The sequence below is a fragment of the Malaclemys terrapin genome, chromosome 1 (assembly GCF_027887155.1).
Source record: "Malaclemys terrapin pileata isolate rMalTer1 chromosome 1, rMalTer1.hap1, whole genome shotgun sequence".
Classification (NCBI taxonomy): Eukaryota; Metazoa; Chordata; order Testudines; family Emydidae; genus Malaclemys; species Malaclemys terrapin.
The window spans coordinates 190,542,635-190,558,500 of record NC_071505.1 but is presented as its reverse complement, the minus strand read 5'-3'; the positions used below and the strand labels follow the sequence as shown (position 1 = coordinate 190,558,500).

At 44.7% G+C, this 15,866-nt stretch overlaps 1 protein-coding gene across 2 annotated transcripts in view; it reads left to right on the top strand.

Annotated features, from left to right (window-relative positions):
- The first annotated feature begins 11,682 nt into the window (after positions 1 to 11,682).
- The window catches only part of RCAN1 (regulator of calcineurin 1), a 77,017-nt gene continuing 72,833 nt past the window's right edge, over positions 11,683 to 15,866 (top strand). The window contains exon 1 of one of the 2 annotated variants that reach the window (XM_054048707.1): positions 11,683 to 11,952. In XM_054048707.1, coding sequence (XP_053904682.1) covers positions 11,743 to 11,952 — 210 coding nt within the window. In that variant the 5' untranslated portion in view covers positions 11,683 to 11,742. The remainder of the gene's footprint in view (positions 11,953 to 15,866) is intronic. The other variant, XM_054048717.1, reaches the window with a different exon arrangement.

Here is a 15,866-nt window from a genome sequence, read left to right as displayed (position 1 = left end):
GGGAACATGCCTTTACTTCTTTTGCAAAGTGTCTGGCATAGTTCTGGGTTCTCAAAACATTTAAACAATGTACAGTAGGATTTTGTACCTATTTTTAACTATGTAAAGGTTTCCCTTCGTAAATTAGCTGACACTTACAACCATACATGTTTGCCCTAACACCCTAACTAGATGTATTCAAATATTCTAATACTCTAATACTAAACTTGGAAACAACTGGAGGTTGATTTTTAAAAAGACAAGATACTTCCCCACCCAATAATGCTGATGCTTTTTCTGACTCTCCCTTGTCACATTAGTCCTATTGACTTATATTAATAAAATTCTGGCTTACTCTAGTTCCAGTTTCTCATCTTACTGCTGCCTCCGTTTCTTGCAACAATTGCTTAAAATTTCTACTGCTCAGCATCCCCATCACTGTTCATTTATACCGTTGTTTGTTATGGTTACCTCCAAAGCTAAGATTTATGTTCTAAATTTTAGCTTAGCTCTTACAAGCTTTTATCCCTTGCAGAATTGGGTTGCTCTCTATCCCTTTCAATTTAATTTGGCTTCTGATGAAATGCTCACACCTCAGTCTCACCACCAGTATGAAAAAATCATGCTTTTTAATTTAAAGTTGTGCTATAACATCAAGTATAAAATATTACAAAAAAAATTACATGAGCAGATTGGAGAGTTAGTAAGTTTCTAAATACTTGAATTACATGGGTTATATAGAAATAAGGTGCACATGCAATGAGATGTATATTAAATATTGGTCTTATGAGTTTATGGTAACTAAGAAATGAATTACTGAATATCATACATAAAAATAATTAAAAAGTTGAATAGATCACTTGTAATTCTCAATATAAATGTGTTAAAGTTGTTGAAAGTTAGCATGGATTGTGAAAGTTCTACTTAGGTGAATGCTATTTGATACGCTTATTGCTAAAATCATAGAAATAACTTTAAAATCTTAATTTTAAAACATCCATGATTCTGCTCATCTGACATCGATGTAGAATTCCCATGAAATCCATACAGCTGACTCTTGTTAGGTTTCATTTTATTATTTTTTTAAATTCAATTCAATGAGACTTTATTGGCATAACAAGTTACACAAATGAAGCTGAAGTGTAAGAAAAAGGCAGACCCTTTAGTTGTCTGTCAGAGACAGGTATGACACTCCCAGACTAGGGTAACACTCATTGTTTGAGATCTAATCCTCTATTTATCATTAATGTCCAAACCAGTGGCAGGTTACTATGTAGCATGATGCCACCTATTTTTCCCCACAGGATCAGGCAGATGAGAACCCAACTTTAGCCTTTCTTTTAACAGCTTTTAACCTGGTCTTTGCTATTATAGTCTTATTTTATTATGCCTTTTCAAAGGTGTTTACCGATTCAATTTATTTGCTCAATAACATTTTGTAAAGATGTGCTATAAATTAAATCAGTAACCAGAGATCATCTTATTGATTGCCCCTGAAGTCAGTGGCTTGTTTACTTCCATATCAGCTTTGCCTTTCTTTTCCTGATTTAGAAAGTAACTTGCCAATAGCATATTTTGAAAGTCAGTAAGGCATACATGTTAACCTGGTATGTTCCTGTAATGAAGAGGTATTGACATGTCGCTACTAAATCTGGTATGGGATACAAAGCTGCCAGTGACATTGGTGGCTTCATGGTGCTATTCACAATACAGACTAATACAGGAAGACACATTCCATGCCCAGATCAGCATCCAATCTAATTAAAGACAAGTTGCAACAAGTGTGCATAACAAACAATAGGAGGGAACTGAGGATGAGGATAACAGTAACGTGATCAGTTACATAGGCTAGCAATACAACTTGATGGTTCTGAATCAGTTACTTAAACTTTGTATTTTAATTTCTCTTTTTGAAGACTCCTTAACCACCTGTGCTCCCTTCATGTGTTCTACTTCTTCCCAGCCTTGATAAAGGGACTCTGGGCTTGCTACCTATTACTTCATTGAATTTGTATATTTCTGCCTTGTCCCCTGTGACGTTGTGCAGTCTATATGGTTTTATAAAAACTTGATAAGTCAATATAATGTAACTGAGATAGTTTTAGAGAAAATACGGTAATAAGTGAATGTAAGTAACTGGGATATGCCTCATGCTAAAGGTCTCTTGTAAGGTATCATTACAAAGCTTATAATCTACTGAGTGTGATCATCTGATTTGTATAAATGTACCACTCTTGTATCTAAAACTAGAAATATAAAATGTAACTCTGAGGGCCTATTGTAATTGTGTAAAGTGTGGACCATTAATGATGGTTTGGAATCTTGATGACTCCCATTGTCTGCAGATGGCTGTATTTACCTGTGAGTCTTCCTGTATATGTGTGTGCTGGCAAGTAAGTAATGAAGTCTTGCAGTGACATGTGATCATGTCACCTGAACTGGAATCCATCTTTAACCTGGTGCTTTTCCAGTGAGGGGGGGTGGAAACCCAGAGAGACAAAGAGTTCCCGCCTTATGCAAAAGATATATAAAGGGGGGGAAGAGAACAGAGAGGGAGAGAAGCCATCATGAAGAATCCCCTAGCTACCACCTGAGCTGCAACAAGAGCTGTACCAGGGAAAAGAATTGTGCCCAGGCCTGGAAGGTGTCCAGTCTGAGAAAAGCTTACTGAAACATCTCTGAGGGTGAGATTATCTGTATTTAGTTTGATTAGGCATAGATTTGCGCATTTTATTTTATTTTGCTTGGTAACTTACTTTGTTCTGTCTGTTACTACTTTGAACCACTTAAATCCTACTGTCTGTATTTAATAAAATCACTTTTTATTTAGTAATTTACTCAGAGTATGTATTAATACCTGGGGGAGCAAACAACTGTGCATATCTCTCTATCAGTGTTATAGAGGGCGAACAATCTATGAGTTTGCCCTGCATAAGCTTTATGCAGGGTAAAACGAATTTATCTGGGTTTAGACCCCATTGGGAGTTGGGCATCTGAGTGCTAAAGACAAGCGCGCTACTGCGAGCTGTTTTCAGGTAAACTTGCAGCTTTGGGACAAGTGATTCAGACCCTGGGTCTGTGTCTGGAGCCAGACGGGAGTGTCTGGCTCAGCAAGACAGGGTGCAGGAGTCCTGAGCTGGCAGGGAAAACAGAAGCAGGGGTAGTCTTTGCACATCTGGTGGCAGCTCCCAAGGGGGTTTCTGTGATCCAACCCGTCACACCCCCATACAGATGACTTCCACTATACCTAATATTACTAGTCCCTTTGAAAAAAAAATTCAGCAATTCCCACATTTCCCTCAGATGAAGAAGAAGAAAGAAAAGCCACCCGTTCCATGTGGAGTTGGGAGCCTACCAGGTACCCAAAGTTGTTCCTGACTTGGGGGCAGGAATAGGTCCTTGTAAGTGCTAAGTGTAAGAGGAAAGAAAGTCTATTGATTATGGATTGTGTGCTGTATTGTCATGGCTGTCCAGTTATGAAGGTGCTGGGCCCTGCCCATTCCCTAACTTCCTCATACCAGGTACCTCTCTTTTCCCATGCTTTGCCCACCCAATGGTAACTCTTCCAACCCCACAGAGATCTTACAAAAGCCTGGAGATGCTCACATCACTGAAGCACCTACACCTATATAGGCGCTGCCAGGAGAGGAGAGAGTTGGGCCCATATGTAGAAAATTCTTGTTCTATGGGGGCACAATGGCGTCCATTAGAGCTGTCTGTGCCTTAATCTGGCTCTGAACCCCAGTGAGGCAGAATCAACCATGAGAAGGCAGATGGGGGTCTAAATCACTGTCACAGAAAGCTGACATCAGGGGGACAAATGGGAATTGGCATTAGACCTTTTGATATAACAAAACACTGCAAATCCTCAACTCTTCTGCATTCTACATGTGGCATATAGTTAGCTGAACAATAATCTGATGACTGAGGTATGAATTTGGTGATTTGGTTGGATGACATTTGAATCCCAAAGTAAATGAACTGATTAGTTGCAGAAAAGGGATAGTGTGCTGGTTTACTCTAAGTTTAAAATCTGGATGACATTAAAAGAGGAATAACGACAGACTCAATACACATAGATAACATGTTACACCGTACCATTTACCTGCGTACATTCACTGGGTCCCATGATCTGATTTCACAAAAAATTCACTGAATACACTTAATGAGAAGTAAGAAGCATAGGTATATTAGGTTTGTTTGTTTTTGCACATGTTAACATAGCCAGTCAATCTGCATTTGAGAGGCAAGAACTTGTGTGATGTCATTTGGAATAAAAACAAACCTTACAAAAGATTTCCATTTCTTTTTTTCATCAGCCACTAGGTGGTGGTGTTTGCTATCCATACTGTACTTAAAACAGAAAAAAATTGTAAGTCACTTGTTATTGAATGTGACATATTTTATGATAGAAAGTTTGCTTCTCACCCTAAAGGAACCTGTACCATTGATCATCTTATTTTCTCTTAGATGTATCTTCTTCTAGAGATGCACAAAACCCCAGATCTGAACTTTGTGGCTCAGGGGTCTCTCTATTTTCCCCTCTGGGTTTTACCAGATTCTCTCAGCCCACCCATAGGCTGGTGTTCGTTGCATATTTAACAATAAAGAGGAAGAATGGTCTTGTGATTAAAGGCATGGGACTGGGATTCAGGTGATTTGGGTTCAATTTTCAATTTTGCTGCAGACGTTCAATATGATGTAGGGGCAAGTCACTTAATCTCTGCCTCAGAGCCCTATTTGTAAAACAGGGATAATGCTTCCTTTTTGTCTTTTATATATATATATATAGAGAGAGAGAGAGAGACTGTATGTTTCTGCCCCACAGACCTATCTCTTACCCTGTATTTGTATGCCTAGCACCATGAGGCCCTGTTCTCAGCTAGACCTGTAGGTACTACTGTAATACAAAAACAATAAATAATATGGTTGCTTTGTAGGAATCTGGAATTTGAGTTACAGTTACCAAACAGTGGGCACTCAGAATGAGGAGTGCAGTAGAAGACTAAGTATCTTATAATATAATACATAATAAGAAAGATGACAGGATTCATGCCCCAGTATGATAAATGTACAAATGTTATGATAATACATGATTTCAGTCTAAGCATTATGAAGCTGAACTGCTCAATCACTCTTTACTACTGAAAGGAAAAAACATTCTTATTGAGGAAAATGCCCTGTTCACTTGTATAAAAGGAAATTATGATTTGAATTAAATTCTAATATAGTTACAGAAGAGGCATTTTTAGATTTAAGAAATATGCTTGCCTTGCTAAATCTCAAATCAGATTCCACTGTTCTTTGCAGGTGAAATTGCCCCTGTGCAAAGGCCTAGGACTTAAGTAGTGCATAGATTTTTTGTACAAGTTGTCTGCACTGAGATGAATTTCACAATTTGTCAAGAACTAACTCTGACTTGACTGGTTGAGCAGCTATGCAGGCCTACTGGAGAACTAAGAGGGAAAGTGAGAGAGAGAAATATGGAGTTAGCTGTTTAGAGGTTGGACAAATTTTGCAGTTGAAAGCAAATCATATCAACTTTGGCTTTTTAAAAATTCTGATAATACATACTGCTTGCTGGAGTCTGTGAAAACTGGTGGAAACGTATGTCCAGACTGGATGAAAGTACAGCACATGACCACATGGATACTAGTAAAAATATGATGTATCTAGGATGTGAGTTATCTCCAAGAGGAAGATGATTTAAAAACTGGCTTTTTTCCTGGATAGAAGACTGAGTATGACTAAATTTACCTTTTTAAATGGCAAGAAATTACCATACTCTGTTTTCACTATAATCTTCTTTACCTTCTTGCTGAATATATTGCAATAGGATGAAGTTGGAATTAATTTAAAACCAGTAACTTATCAGTTTCAAACACAGTACTATGTTCCACTGTAAAGTCTATTGACATGTAGATCGTTTTGGAAAAAGACCAACAGTACTGCCTCAGGATGCAGTAGCTGAGATAAGTCAAGCAGTGGGGCTGTTGTTCTTGCCATAAACCTTACACAATGCTGATCATTAGTGGCATGTGAATGCTATAGTAGTTTTTCAGAAGTTCATTACTCTGGTATAAACACTGGCTCCATGCTGCATTTTGGAAGACTAGATTTGCCTACCATAGCAACAACATATTTTAAATTATGGTTTCACTGTTCACCATACCATGATTAATAAATTAATTAAAAAAATTTTTTTTAAAGAACTGCGCCAAAATAGTCTACATTAAGTTAGGCTTTAGCCTGGTTATGACACCCGGTGGTATATTTTACATAGGTAGTTAGAGACTTTAATGTACATTAACAAAAAAGTATGTTTCTGTAGTCAGGAGTTAAGGAGAATGATCAAAGAACTGAACTCCAGAAGTCTGAACTGAAATAAAATATGAGTTTAGTTTGGGAACAGGTGATGTATTGACTTGTGTGTATATACCAATACCCTCTACACAATGGAATGTTTGATGCACTATGGCGCCTTGATCCATAGGACCAAATTGTCTCCTTATTCATGTCTCTGGGAATTTTGCCTACTTTAAGCCTATAAAGAGCCACTACTCCCTACTGGAGCTAGTTATGAAGGAAGTTGAGGTACTTTGCCAAAATAAGAGCCCCATCTCATCTAATTCATTATAAGGAAGTAGGTATGTTCAGTTAATGGCCAGGTATTCAGGATTAGAGGGGTCCCTGAAGTGAGAGACCAGTCTAATGTCCTTGGACTATTAAACTGTTCTTCCACTTTTTATTTTTATTTAAAAAAACCTTCTCTCCCCTTACCTGTCATATGCAGGTGTAGAAAATTAGATGGATTTATTAACGTACTTCTTCTATCTTGTACACAACATTAAACTTGTGCGGGGGTAAGTTGCTCAGACTATGTAGTTGGACACCCATGCAAATTTTGTGAAGAGGTGCTTTTAAAACTCCTTGTCTTTGGCAGCTCCCCTGGAAATTGATCCCACTTAAATATCTGTAAAATCTATTTGTTTACTTAGGTTAAACACATTTCTCAACTAGCCAGCTAATCTATGGGAGATGCTAATCACTCAGGTCCATTCCTACAGGCCAGAGGAGCAGTAAAGCACCTGAATTCTCCTACCTATAAGGAGCTGTTTTCTCTTTAATAGGAATGTCTTAAACTAGCAGCTGTATGTTTGCACACGGAAAACTGTGTGTATTCGGAGAGAGATATGTAACACATAGCTGAGATTTTTTTTAAATGATTTTGATAAAAAGACTTGAATTCCAAGCAGAGTCCAGATGATGAGGGGGAGAGAGGAGAGCATAAATAGTGCTCTAGTTTGGCTCCATTTTAGGGACATTGATGTTTACATGCTTGGGACTTTGTAAGGAAGGGACAGGAAAGAAGTGAAGGAGATGTAAAGATACTGATGCAGATCCTCTGCTATTACATTGCTTCACTTGGTATAGCTGCATATCATCGTGCATATCAAAACGATCCATCCTCGGCGGCAAAGAAGACCGCCTTTATCAGCGTTCGCAGAACAGTACAGAACCGATTGCGCAAAATGCGGGACTTGTGGCTGAGCGCCAAAGCAGATGAAATACAGGCATATGCGGACAGGAACGACTATAAGCAGTTTTATGAAGCCCTTAACACACTCTATGGTCCACAGTCTTCTGGGAGCTTTCCCCTCCTGAATTCTTACAGAGAAGATGCAGATTCTCCAGAGATGGGCTGAACACTTTGAAGCAATTCTCAATCCCCCTCGGTCATCAATGATGAGGCCATTGACAAGATGCCCCAGGTTGCAGTCAATGACTCCATGGATGCTTCACCAAGAGGACAAAGTGAAGAAAGCTATCAGTCAGCTGTCAAGTGGCAAAGCCCTAGGGTCAGATGCCATACCAGCAGAGGTGTACAGAGTCGGTGGACCCGTGCTGTTACGGAAACTCACTGAGCTGTTTCAGTCCTTCTGGAAGCAGGGAACCATTCCACAAGAATTTAGAGATGCGTCCATCTTGCACCTCTATAAGAGGAAGGGCAATCGCCAGGTATGCGACAATCACCGTAGAATCTCGCTGCTTTCTACAGCGGGGAAAGTTCTTGCACGGGTTCTGTTGAACCGATTGATCACTCACCTGGAGAAGGGCTTACTGCCAGAATCACAGTGTGGCTTCCGCTAGGGACGTGGGACTATTGACATGATCTTCGCTGTGCGTCAGCTACAGGAGAAATGTCAAGAGCAGAATCGTGAACTCTACACAACTTTTGTGGACCTCACGAAAGCATTTGACTCTGTCAGTCACCAGGGCCTGTGGAGGATCATGTCGAAATTTGGCTGTCCAGACAGATTTATACGAATGGTACATCAATTTCATCACGGTATGATGGCTCGTGTCATGGATGACGGTGAAACATCTAAGGCCTTCCCAGTCACCAACTGCGTCAAGCAAGGGTGTGTTTTAGCACCCACTTTGTTCAGCATGATATTATCTGCCACTTTGACTGATGCCTTTCAACACTGCACTGAAGGAGTAGGCCTGAAGTATAGAACTGATGGGAAACTACTCAATCTGAAGCGACTACGTGCCATCACCAAGGTGAAGGAAACTGTACTTTGAGACTTTCTCTTTGCCGATGATTGTGCTCTGAATGCTAGTACAGGGCCAGAAATGCAAGCCAGTATGGACAAGTTTTCAACTGCATGCAATAACTTCGGTCTCACTATTAACATCAAGAAGACTGAGGTCATGCACCAGCCAGCTCCCCACGCTCCGTACTCAGAACCATCCATCACTGTAAATGGACAGAGACTTCAGATAGTGGACCACTTCACGTACCTGGGCAGTACCCTTTCCCGAGCAGTGTCAATCGATGATGAAGTAAACTGCAGAATTGCTAAAGCCAGCTCTGCATTTGGCCGATTGCGCTTCAATGTTTGGGAATGTTGAGGGATCAGCATACCAACAAAGCTGAGGGTCTACCGATCAGTGGTGCCTCCAACTCTGCTGTACGCCTGCGATACATGGACTGTCTATCGGAGTCATGCACGAAGACTCAATCACTTCCACATTTCCTGTCTGCGAAAGCTTCTAAAAATCAGATGGCAGGACAAAGTGCCCGATACTGATGTCCTTACTAGAGCCAGTCTGCCGTCAGTTCACACATTGCTGATGAGAGCCCAGACCAGGTGGGCCAGACATGTTGTGAGAATGTCAGATGAACGCATTCCTAAACAGCTTTTCTACGGAGAACTCACTCAGGGAAAGCGCTCCCATGGAGGACAAAAGAAGCGGTTCAAGGACACGCTGAAGACCTCTTTGAAGTCCTTCGAGATCAACACCGCCACATGGGAAACCTTCGCACTGAACCGTTCAGCATGGCACAGCCTCATTCACACAGGCAGTAATACCTCTGAGGCGAGGCGTATTGCTGAGGCTGAAAAAAAGCGTGAGCTGCGCAAGTCCAGAGCTGCTCGTACATCATCGACAGTGCCATTACATGTCTGCCCGACGTGTGACAGGACGTTCCACGCCCGAATCGGACTGATCAGTCATCTTCGGACGCACAAAGCCCGGTCATCGAAAGAATGAGTTGTTGAGGTCTTCATTGATAACGATGGACGAACATCATAGCTGAGGTTGGAGGGAAAGAACATAAGGCTGACTTTAAATCATATTTACACTCCCCCCTACAACAGATATTTAAATCCAAAATATCATTAAACAAATGTCAAGCAAAGAGTTTGTCTTAGAAATAAGGTATCACAAATATAAGTTCATGAATAAGATTAGCTGTATAATTCCTCCAGCACAAGAAGTTGCACCTGCCCACGTAATGTTGTTACATGCCTTGATTTTCAGACTTATTTTTGACTTTGTTCTGCACAGAAAAAAAAAACAACTAAACTTAATGTGGGTCAGAAGTCTTGTGTAACTGATCATAAATCACCTGGCCCCTTTGTTCGTGCAACATGTGTCCTTTATGTGGTGTCTAATATCCTCCCCCCGCTCCCCATTAGGTTTGTCTATAAGAAGGAGAAATGTACTTCAATGACAGGAAAAGGTTGATACGCTGCAGTATACAGAAGAACAGAAGAGCTGCCATACTGCTTCAGACCATGGTCTAGCTAACCCACTCTCCTGTCTTTAACAGTTGTGCACCGCAGAGCTCCTGCGGGAGTGTACAGAAAAGAGCCCTTATGGAGTAATCCACCCCTGTCTTCCAGCCCCGGCTTCTTGTAGGGAGAGGTTTCAGGTAGTGCAGCCCATGTTTGGGGCAATCTTGGCTAACAGCCAAGGCTGGACCTATGTTCCATGAACTTATCCAGTTCTTTTTCAAACTGGTTGTACTTTTGGCCTCAACCAGCGCATGCATGGTAATGAGTTCCACAGGTTCCTTGTGCAGTGTGTGGAAAGTGTACTTCCTCTTCTTTGTACTAAACTTGCTGCCTAATTAATTACAGGGGCGGAGCCCTGTCTTGTGTATTGTGGGAGAAGGTAAATGTATGACTGCACCACCACAATGGTGTGCTGGCCTTTACAAATCAGCCCATTTCACAGCTGTTAAGCCTTAGAAGGGGTTGCCTGCTGAGGGTGAGCATGCCCCCACAGGAGGGGCAATGTCTTTCCCCCGTTTCCCACTGATAAACTTAGCTAGCAGACCAGTCCAGGGGGTGATTTTGGGGGGTGGGTGGGTAAGATCTGGCTCCTTGGCTAGGGGGATCCACGATCATGCCCCTGAGGCAGGGGTGGGCAAACTATGGCCTGCAGGCTGGCTCCGGGACCTGGGGGAGGGTGCAGAGGTCTCTGTGTGCTGCCCTCACCTCCAGGCACTGCCCCTCTGCAGCTCCCATTGGCTGGGAACAGGGAACCGCGGCCAATGGGAGCTGCAGGAGAGGTACCCACAGGTGAGGGCAGCACCCAGAGCCCTCTGCCCACTTCTCCCCCCCACAGGGGCTGCAGGAACGAGGTGCCGTCTGCTTCTGGGAGCAGTGTGGGGCCAGGGCAGGCAGGAAGCTGCCTTGCCGCACGCTGCTGCCACCCTGGACCTGCTCCAGGAAAGCCGGGCCAGACTCTGCACCCCGAGCCCCTCCTACACCCCTCCTGCACCCCAACCCCCTAAGCCCCCTGCTGTACCCCAACCCCCTGCCCTGAGCCCCTGCTACACCCCACACCACTTCTGCACCCCAACCTCCTTCCCTAAGCTCCCTCATACACTCCACATCCCTCCTCCGCCCCAACCCCTTGCTGCACCCCACACTGTTGCTGCAGCCCAATCCCCTTTCCTGAGCACCCTCATAAACCCCACATCCGTCCTCTGCCCCAACCCCTTACCTCAAGCCCCTTCCTGCACACCGTACCCCCTCCCACACCCAAACACCCTGCCCCAGCCCTACATTCAGGGCCCTGCATGCAATTTCCCCACCCAGATGTGGCCCTCGGGCCAAAAAGTTTGCCCACCCCTGCCCTGAGGGCCGCTGGCCCTTACTGGGATCCTGATGCCCCAGCGAGCTTCCATGTGCAGCGCAGCAGGAGACGCGGGGTGCCCGTTACTGGGCTGGGCGAGAAGCGGGGCCGCTGCCCTCACCCAAGATGGCGGCCGGGGCTGACGCGGGCGGGTCGGTCACCTGTTGAGGTGGAGGCAGCGCGGCACCTCATTGGCTCCGGCTGCCCCGGGCCGCGGTGCCTGCGCGGCGGGAAAGGGGTTAACGCCGGGGCCGCGGGCGGCGTTACGCGAGGAGGAGCCAGCAGCGCCGCCCGGCTGGGCCGGGACAGGGGCTCCGCGACCGCCCCATGGAGAGCGGGGGCGCTGGCTGCAGCCGCTTGCCCGGCCCGGCAGGCAGCGAGCGGGAGCCGCAGCCCGGGGAGGAAGCGCCGCCGGAGGCCGAGTCCGACTGGAGCTTTATCGACTGCGAGATGGAGGCGGTGGCGCTGCAGGACCTGCCCACCGCCACCATCGCCTGCAACCTGGACCCGCGCCTCTTCCAGGACAGCCTGTGCCGGGTGAGCGGGCTGGGGCCGCTGGGCGGGCGGGCCGGGCCCCGGGGCGCTGCAGCGAGTCCGGCCGCCGCCCCGCTCACTTTGTGGCCTTTCCCTTCCCTGCCGTCGGGGTGGCGGCGGCCGCCGGGGCTCGGAGCCGGGCGCTAGGCGCCGCACAGGGTCCCCGCTAGCCGGGCTGTCAGAGGGAGAGCTCGCCGCGGCTGCAGCGCCCCGCCCCGGACAGAAGCTGGCTGAGCCCCGGAGGTGCCCCTCGCTCCCTGCCTGCCAGACCGCTTGTGCTTGGACACCGGCAGGGGGCTGCAGCACAGCGGGGGGCGGCCTGAGCCTGCTGCTCTTGTGGCGCCTCGCTGGCGGGCTGGGGCTCATCGGGCATGGGGCGGTTGGGCGGCCGTTGGGAAGACCGTTGGTGAGGAACCGGTCAGCCGGCGGGGGCCGGGCGTCTGGCTGGAGCGTGACGGCCGCAGGCCGATTGGGAGCCCTTGGCGCCCAGTAGATGAAGCATTTGCAGCACTTGCCTGATTCCGGGCCCCCAGGTCCATTGCCAAGCGCTGTTTGAGAGCAAAGGCGGGTGGCCCCCTGGGGGAGACCCTTCCACAGACTTCCTGTTCGTTTGTTGCTTGCAACTCACTTGCATTAAACAAATGGCAGTTGTTGGTTGTGACCAGTGATAGGTTATATTTTAACCTATGCGACCTTAAGAGGAATAATTCTGAAATTTGAACAAATGTATGAAGATAATGATTTTGATTTTTTTTTAAATAGCTACTTCTATGAGTGAAGATAGCGTGTGCTTAGGTGTCTTCAGGTTTGAGACGAGGGTCCCTAACCTGAGGATTTAGTTCTAAAGAAATAATTACAAGCAGACATTGACATCTTACAGGTTTTTTGTTAGTCTCTAAGGTGCCACAAGTACTCCTATTCTTCTTTTTATTGACATCTTAATATACTAAGATCAGACCCTGCAAATACTCAGGGGTTGTTTACACTTAAAATTCTGCAGTGGTGCTGCTGTAGCAGTGAAGGCGAGACCTGCACAGGTGGGAGGGCTCCTCCTGTTGGTCTAGATACTCCACCTCCCCAAGAAGTGGTAGCTTTGTCCATGGGAGAAGTGCTCCAGTCAACATAGCACTGTCTACACTAGGAGTTAGGTCGGTATAACTCTGTTGCTTGGGAACGTGGATTTTCTATCCCCCTGAGCGACGCAGTTCTACCACCATAAGTTTCTAGCATAGACTGAGCCTTACAGGCTTTACTTCACTTGTTTGAGTAGTCTCTTTGAAGTTGATGGGACTACTCACACGAGTAAACTTAAGCGAGTGAGTACATGTTTGCAGGATCAGGGCCTTCTGTTGTAAACCGATCTCTTTGCCTATGTTACTAGTAATGCTTGGATTATTAAAAGCGTAGAAAAAGATGGAAATCAGTTGTTTCATTTCACTTTTACAATCTTATTACTTGCAATGTCTACCTTTCAAACACTGCAAGGGATTGTTTAGTTTTTAAATCAACTGTTTTTGCTGGATTTAAAACTCGAGGAAATATTTGTACTGGTTTTTAGCTTTTGCAAAAGCATGTTTTTATAATATTCAGATTTAGGGGCCAAATATGACAGTGTCTTTTTTTTTTTTTTTTAAGTACAGCTACTGGTTGTCATGGCAGTAGACCAGTAGTAAGTCTCTGAGCTCCCAGATAATTACAGTTCATTAAAGATGAGAGACTACATTTTTAAAAACTGGCAACAGTATTAACTGCTGATTTCAATGTTTATGTTTAAGGTTGTATTCACTTTAAAAGACTATGTAGTTAAATAAAGTTTTAACTTTTCATGCATCTCTGAGGGCCTAGTATCCTGTTAATGTGTGTCACTGCCACTGATAAGTTATGCATGTATCAGAGGAAAAATAGACTTCTTAGTGTAATACTCTTTTCAAGACTTAGGAAAACTAAGCGCTGTAGGCATGTTGCCAGCCTGTATTATAAGTGTTATGTAGATGAACATGAGATTGAAACCTAGTCTTCATTCTCATATTTAAATCTTGCCTATACAGGGACCAGTAGCCATTAAAAACATCTGGAATTTACTGTCTTAGTTAATGCAATAATAGAGAGGATGAAGAGAACACTTTTTTTCCCTATTGAAGTACAATTTTTATAGAGCAAAATGTCGGATTGTGAGGGAGCATTAAATTTAAGAAACACATTTTAATGTATCGTGTCAACCAAACAATGCCTTATAAAATGGTATGAATGTTACACAATGCCCCTGAAGAAAGAAATGAAGAACTTCACTCACTTTTAGGCCATGTCTACCCTACAAACTTATATTGACTCAAGTTACATCAGCATATAGCTGCTACTGCTAAGACATAGCTTGTGTGTGTGCATACTTGACTCCTTGTGGCAGCGGTGTGTGTACTCACAGTAATGCCAGTAATGCTTGTATCGGTGCAGTGTGTGATGCACCAGAGGTAGGTATCCCACTGTGCAACTCACCACCATTCAGCACACTGTATTTTGAGAACTTCTGGCACTGTGTGAGGGGGCCAAAACTAGTCAAGCAGGGGTGTCTGGGAGCATGGGGTCAACTTCTTATTTGCAACTGTCTCCATCCCATGGTGTTATCTGTATCCCATAATTTTCATGCTTTTTTTTCCCCTTCAAAATCCTACAAACCTGTGTGACCCTCCTCGCTGTCTGACCTCATAGAGCTTGCAAAGCTCTGCACTATTGGGAGCATTACAAGCACAGAGTGCATAATCTTGGAATATTTGGCGAGCTTCAAAAAGAACCAAATGAGCGGGGAACTTGATTGTTCCTTGGAGGATGAATTGCTGTGGGACGTAGCAAGAACCAATTCAAGGTTGGAGGTGGTGTTCATGGAACAGCTGCATATGGTGGCGTGGCACTTCTGAGCCTGAGAAACAAGCACCGACTGGTGGGATCGCATTGTAATGCAGATTTGGGGTGAGAAGTAGTGGCTGCAGAACTTTCAGATATGCAAAGCCACATTCCTGGATCTGTGCAGTAAGCTCACCTCCAGTGCATGGACATTCAAATGTCCTCCAGTGTATGGACACCAAAAAGAACCGCACTGACAGCGGAGAAGTGAATGGTAATCACATTGTGGAAACTTGCAATGCCAGATTGCTACCAGCCAGTTGGGACTCAATTTGTAGTCCAGAAATCCACCGGGGAGGCCTTTGTGATGCAAGCATGCAGGGTCATTAATTGCCTCCTGTTACACAGGACTGTGCCTCTCAGCAATGTACTAGACATAGTGGATGGATTTGCAGCAGTGGGGTTCCTGAGCTGCGATGGAGTGCAAGATGGCACGCATATCCCTATTTTGGCACTGGACCACCTTGCCATTGAGTACATCAACAGAAAGGGCTACTTTTCTATGGTTATGTAAGCATTGGTAGATCACCAGGGATGCTTCACTGACCTCAGTGTGGGCTGGTCAGAATGGGAGTGCATGATGCTCGCATCTTTATAAATACAGGACTTTTCAGAAAGCTGCAAGCAGGGACTTTCTTTCTCAATTGGTGGATTAATAGTAATTTTGGGTGATCCAGCCTACTCCTTGCTCATGAAGCTGTACACTAGCTACCTTGACAGCATCAAGGAATGATTCAGTTGTGATGAAGTGTGGCATTTTCTTAAGGTTTTGAACGAATACTCTGTGCCTCAGTTTCCCCCACATGTTGCACGATTAACTACGTGGTGGGACGGTGTTTGATCTTTGCAGAGACTCCTAGAGGAGCAGGTGTGATTGTCTAGCTGCCTGGGCCCAGACAATGGCTAGAGATTTTTTAACTTAGAAACTGATGGCTGGGGGGACCCATCCTCTGCAAGAAGCCAGACGGCTGCGATGAGTTGAAGAACAAAGGGGTAGAGGCCAGGTGACCAGTTTTTCC